The sequence below is a fragment of the Protopterus annectens genome, chromosome 5.part0 (assembly GCF_019279795.1).
Source record: "Protopterus annectens isolate FY-2018-M chromosome 5.part0, PAN1.0, whole genome shotgun sequence".
NCBI lineage: Eukaryota > Metazoa > Chordata > Ceratodontiformes > Protopteridae > Protopterus > Protopterus annectens.
Genome location: NC_056735.1, coordinates 882,239,764 through 882,246,324, shown reverse-complemented (window position 1 = coordinate 882,246,324; position 6,561 = coordinate 882,239,764). Strand labels below are relative to the sequence as shown.

The 6,561-nt window shown below is 40.5% G+C and overlaps 1 protein-coding gene across 1 annotated transcript; it reads right to left on the bottom strand.

Moving 5' to 3' along the window:
* Window positions 1-293: 293 nt before the first annotated feature.
* LOC122802250 (olfactory receptor 2K2-like) lies at window positions 294-1,250 on the bottom strand. The gene has a single exon (XM_044071904.1). It carries the CDS (start codon window positions 1,248-1,250, stop codon window positions 294-296), a length of 957 nt encoding a protein of 318 aa, XP_043927839.1.
* Between the last annotated feature and the right edge of the window lie 5,311 nt (window positions 1,251-6,561).

The window sequence follows — 6,561 nt, the reverse complement described above, 5'->3', positions numbered from 1 at the left end:
ATGTGAATAAGCTGTATTAATATATGCGTTAGGCGATGACAATACAAGAAACTGGGTGATCTATAATTTGGGTTAGTGGACTTGCTTGGCTAGTCTATCTTGCTGTTTTATGATATATGAGCATTCCAGAATAAGCTTTTTCTGCCAACATAATTCAGCTTTTTATGTGTCATTCCATGTTTGACTGACTGAGGGCCTTAGCCTAATCAAAGTTGCTATTATTCAAGGTACATAATACCTGCTAATACCAATACATATATAAAATGACTATCCTGCACAGCCTTATAAACATCTCAGATCGTCTTAACTGTTGTGCTGTTAAAAGTTTCAATAAATCCATATAATTTCTTTTTAGCTCGATTCCTAATCTCTTGTGTTCTGATTCCATATATAAGGGGATTTAGAAGGGGAGGGAATACAAAAAATGCTATTGAAGTAAATGTCTGTAAAAAAGGTAAGTATGCAATTATACCCACTCGAGTTAAGAACTGAAAAAATCCACAAAAAAGATAAATTATTAAGGACAGCCAGTGAGTAATACATGTATGCAATGCTTTCATTTTTGTTCCATATGAAGATTTTTGGCACACTTTAAAAATGTTTACATATGAATACATGATAATGAGAGAAAGGAGTGTAATGTTGCACACTGTTATGCATACTTCGGCTATGCGATCAAAATCAGTATTTACACATGACAGTCTTAAAAGAGAATTGTTTTCACAGCAAATGCTTTTTATGATAAAGCCACATAAAGGAAGTCTTAATGTTGGCAAAAGCAGTATCATGACAAAACAAGAAGAATACAGCCATGCACATAATATTATTTTCCACATTTTGACATTTGTCATAATGCTGTGATATCTTAATGGGTTACATATAGACACCTGTCGATCATAAGCCATTAGTGCCAAGAATGTGATTTCATTATAGCCAAATGTATATGTTAAAAATATCTGAAGGAAGCAGCCAGCATATGAAATGGCTTTGGTTTCTGACAGTGTGTCAATCAAGTGTTTAGGAAAAAAAGCAGTACTTCCATATAAACCATTGACAGATAAATTACATATAAATATGTACATAGGTTCATGTAGCTTATCTTCCATTATGATAACTGAACATAACACTGTATTGGCAAGTATAATGAACAGATAACATACAAGGCAACAGACAAAATAGATATGTTGAAAACCATCAATTTCACTGAATCCACCAAGTACGAATGTGGAAATGCTGGAAATATTTTCCATTTCCCTTTACCATATATGACCTGGATGCAAGGACAACCCTATAGATAAAAAGGAAAAATGTTTAACTGCTAAATGAGTAATTCTAGTGCAACATTAAGTTAGTTTCATAATTGTGATCACATAATATAATTCAATTTTAATCTCTCACATACAATCATAAATGTACCCCAAAACAAATCTGAAATGCTGCTTGCTTTGTTATTTCATTCTGGATGCTCTCTGCAGTTCAGTAGGAGTGAATAACAACTCTTGGCATACTTTGTCCCTTTTTTAAGGAGTGAATAACACAACTCCTGGCATGCTTTGTCCCTTTTTTAAGGAGTGAATAACACAGGAGTGAATAACACAACTCATGGCATGCTTTGTCCCTTGAACGATGAGATGCCCAGATTCCCTGATCCCGTTATATATTCTGCCTGAAACTTCTGTTGTAGACCAGGAAACAGCATCACAGCAATGGACAGGAATTACCAAATAATATACAACCACACTACTTCAGTAGAATATAAGATAAGCCAGTGATCCATTATGTTTGGCAATTAAAGAAAGGCAACACATTTATTTATTTTTTATTTGCTTACTATTTGTTCGCTGGGTAAGTGGACTGATCTACTGAAAATTCTCTGCCAGTCTTTCAATCAAAAATATTATATACTAAATGAGTACATAACAAAATTCAGGTCATAGTAAGACTGAATGCAGATAGAGTAACATTAAAAGATCTAGTCAGAGTGCATTGAAAAAGACAAAAACAAATGCAAGCTCAGATGCGCATTCAATATAGTGCAATCATACGTATAATACATAAACCCCTTTTTACATGTGAAATATTTGCATATAAGATGCCACATTAAGAGGCTAAGAAAAGCTTATTAAATGTTTCTAGTACTCATGATATGAAATTGTAAATTTTCTAACCATTGTCCTTGTAGCAGTTGCAGGTAGATTCAGTAAAGAGATACTATTTAAGTGTACCATTGAAGGCTTTAATGGTTTCTAGATTTTTGATGCCTGTATGCAGATGGTTTCAGGTATCTGGTCCCAGTTTAGAGAAGACTACCTCACCTACAGCAGTTTTAAATGGATGGTGTACTAGAGTGAAATTGTTGTCCTGTGTACTTCTGAGTACGTAAGGGTTGCCTTTTAATGGTAGTTTCACTCTTAAAGGGGAGCAGTGACCATGTTTTAGCACCTTGTAATTTATAGTAATTAGAAGAAAAGTGTCCCTATGAGACAATGGAAACCATTTGGAATTTTTTAGCAAATTGGAGTGGTGTTTCTGCGGGTCTGCTAATAGAATAGATCTGCAGATTTTATTCTCAATAATCTGCATTGTCTCGGTATTGTGGACTGAATGCATAACAAGAAAATGAAGGCCATATTCCATTTTGGATATTAAAATATTTAAGCAATGGCCCTGCGACCAGCAGGAGAAAGGAGGTGACTAATCTTGCAAGATAGCCTTATTTGAACAAGGAATTTATTAGCTACAAAATTTGAATGTGTGTTAACGGAAAGGGTAGGCTTGAGTATTAGGCCTAGGCCTAGTACCTCTGTTCTGTGACATTAGGTATGCTCCCATTTAAGTCTCTTAAGAGAATAGGAGGGATAATGGGTAATTTCTTGGCTGAGGCAAAGATCATGACATTGGTTTTCCTAGTAGTTTGTTAGGGTCTATATTTTATAAGTGAACACAATGAACTGGGAATGCCATATAATCGACCCACAATCCCCGAAAACCCAAAATGTCGAACACACGGATCAGCGATTTTTTTCCCAGGAAAAACAATCGCTGATCCATTAAAAAAAAAAATCAAAACACAAAATATAGTGGGGGGGCTTTGCCCCCCCACACCCCCAATGTGGGGGCCTGTGCCCTCCCACCCCCTACTTAAATATATCAACTCTGAGATCACACCACAATGGAAGAAATGGCAAAGTACCAAAAATGGCCCAGTGATTTTTTTCTCCCCTAGGAAAAAAATCGCTGTTCCGTGATTTCGGCATTTTGCCATTTTGTGTAATGACGTTCGACTAAACAGCATTCGCAATTCATTGCAGTTGCTAAAATAGCAGGAACCCATTTGTTAGTAGTGGTCCAAATGCATAAATGAGTGAAATTATCCTGTAACATAGTTTGTAGGTCAGAGTAGCTAGTACTGGATTGCAGGAGCAACATACCATCTGCATACATTATTACTTTAAGATTTGGTATTTCTAAGCTGAGATCATTAACATCATCATCATCATTCTCTTTCGGCTTTTCCCGTTAGGGGTCGCCACAGCGGATCATCTCTTTCCATTTCTTCCTATCCTCTGCATCTTGCTCTGTCACACCAACCGCCTGCATGTCCTCTCTCACCACGTCCATAAACCTTATCTTAGGCCTTCCTCTATTCCTCTTACCTGGCAGCTCCATCCTTAGCATCTTTTTCCCAATATACCCATCATCCCTCCTCAGCACATGTCCAAACCAACGCAATCTCGTCTCTCTTGCTTTGTCTCCAAACTGTCCAACATGAGCTGACCCTCTAATATACCGATTCCTAATCCTATCCATCCTAGTCACACCGATTGCAAATCTTAACATCTTTAACTCTGCCACATCCAGCTCTGACTCCTGCCTTTTGTCAATGCCACTGTCTCCAACCCATATAACATAGCTGGTCTCACTACACTCTTGTAGACCTTCCCTTTCACTCTTACGGATACCCGTCTGTCACAAATCACTCCTGACACTCTTCTCCACCCATTCCACCCTGCCTGTACTCTCTTCTTCACCTCTCTTCCACATTCACCATTACTCTGAACTGTTGATCCCAAGTACTTAAACTCGTCCACCTTTACCAACTCTACTCCCTGCATCCTCACCATTCCTCTACCCTCCCTCTCATTTACACACATATATTCTGTCTTAGCCCTGCTGACCTCATTCCTCTGCTCTCTAGAGCATATCTCCACCTCTCCAGAGTCTCCTCAACCTGATTCCTACTCTCACTACAGATCACAATGTCATCTGCAAACATCATAGTCCACGGGCCTCCTGTCTGATCTCATCTGTCAACCTGTCCATCACCACTGCAAATAAGAAAGGACTCAGAGCTGATCCTTGATGTAATCCCACCTCCACCTTAAACGGATCTGTCACTCCCACTGCAGTCCTCACCACTGTCACACTACCCTCGTACATATCCTGTACCACTCTTACGTACTTCTCTGCCACTCCCGACTTCCTCATACAATACCACAACTCTTCTCTAGGCACCCTGTCATATGCTTTCTCCAAGTCTACAAAGACGCAATGCAACTCCTTCTGACCTTCTCTGTATTTCTCCATCAACACTCTCAGAGCAAACATTGCATCTGTAGTGCTCTTTCCTGGCATGAAACCATACTGCTGATCACTAATCATCACCTCCCTTCTTAACCTTGCTTCCACTATTCTTTCCCATAACTTCAAGCTGTGACTAATCAGTTTTATCCCTCTGTAGTTACTGCAGCTCTGCACATCACCCTTATTCTTAAAGATAGGTACCAAAACACTTTTTCTCCACTCCTCAGGCATCCTCTGACTTTCCAAAATTTCATTAAACAATCTAGTTAGAAATTCCACTGCCATTTCTCCTAAGCACCTCCATGCTTCCATTGGTATGTCATCTGGGCCAACAGCCTTTCCATTCTTCATCCTCTTCATAGCTGCCCTTACTTCCTCCTTGCTAATCTGTTTCACTTCCTGATTCACTATCCCCACATCATCCAACCTTCTCTCTCTCATTCTCTTCATTCATCAGCCTCTCAAAATACTCTTTCCATCTACTCAACACACTCTCCTCTCTTGTGAGTACCTTTCCCTCACTATCCTTTATCACCCTTACATGCTGCACATCTTTCCCAGCTCTGTCCCTCTGTCTAGCTATTCGCTACAGGTCCTTTTCTCCCTCTTTAGTGTCCAATCTCTCGTACAACTCTCCATATGCCCTATCCTTAGCTTTTGCCACCTCTCTCTTTGCCATGCGCCTCATCTCCTTATACTCATGTCTACTTTCTTCATCTCTTTGACAATCCCACTTCTTCTTCGCCAGCCTCTTCCTCTGTATACTCTCCTGTACTTCCTCATTCCACCACCAGGTCTCCTTGTCCTCCTTCCTCTGTCCAGATGTCACACCAAGCACCTTTCTAGCAGTCACCCTTACTAGTTCTGCTGTAGTTACCCAGCTATTCGGTAACTCTCCACTGCCTCCCAGTGCCTGTCTTAACTCTTCCCTAAACTCCACTTCACAATCACCCTTTTTTAACTTCCACCATTTAATCCTTGACACAGCTTTCACATTCCTCCTCCTCTTCTTGGTCACCAACGTCATTCTACATACCACTAATCTATGCTGCTTAACTACACTTTCACCTGCCACCACTTTACAGTCTCCAATCTCCTTAAGACTGGCCCTCCTACATAGTATATAATCAACTTGTGAGCATCTTCCTCCACTCTTGTACATCACCCTATGCTCCACCCTCTTCTTAAAATACGTATTCACCACAGCCATGTCCATCCTTTTCGCAAAATCCACAATCATCTGACCTTCTGCATTCCTCTCCTTAACACCATACCTACCCATCACTTCCTCATGCCCTCTGTTCACTTCACCAACATGCCCATTAAAGTCCGCTCCAATCACTAGTCTCTCACCCTTGGGTACACTCACCACAACTTCATCCAACTCACTCCAAAATTTCTTTCTTCCATCGCACACCCAACTTGAGGAGCATATGCACTAACAACATTCATCATTACACCATCAATTTCGAGCTTCATAAACATCACTCGGTCAGACACTCTCTTCACGTCTAAAACACTCTTGGCATATTGTTCCTTTAGTATAACCCCTACCCCATTTCTCCTGCCATCCACACCATGATAAAACAATTTGAACCCGTTTCCTAAACACCTGGCCTTACTTCCTTCCATCTGGTCTCTTGCACACACAATATATCAACCTTCCTTCTCTCCATCATATCAGCTAGCTCTCTTCCTATACCAGTCATACTGCCAACATTCAAAGTTCCTACCCTCACTGCTACACTCCTAACCTTCCTCCTATCTTCCTGCCTTTGGGCCGCCCTCCTCTTCTCCTTCGCCAACAGTAGCCCAATTTCCGCCAGCACCCTGTTGGCTAACAGTACTGGTGGTTGTTAACCCGGGCCTCGACCGAACCGGTATGCAATTATGAAAAGTTCTCCGCATCAGTAATTTTTGGCAGAAGTTTTATGCCGGATGCCCTTCCTGACGCAACCCTCCCCATTTATCCGGGCT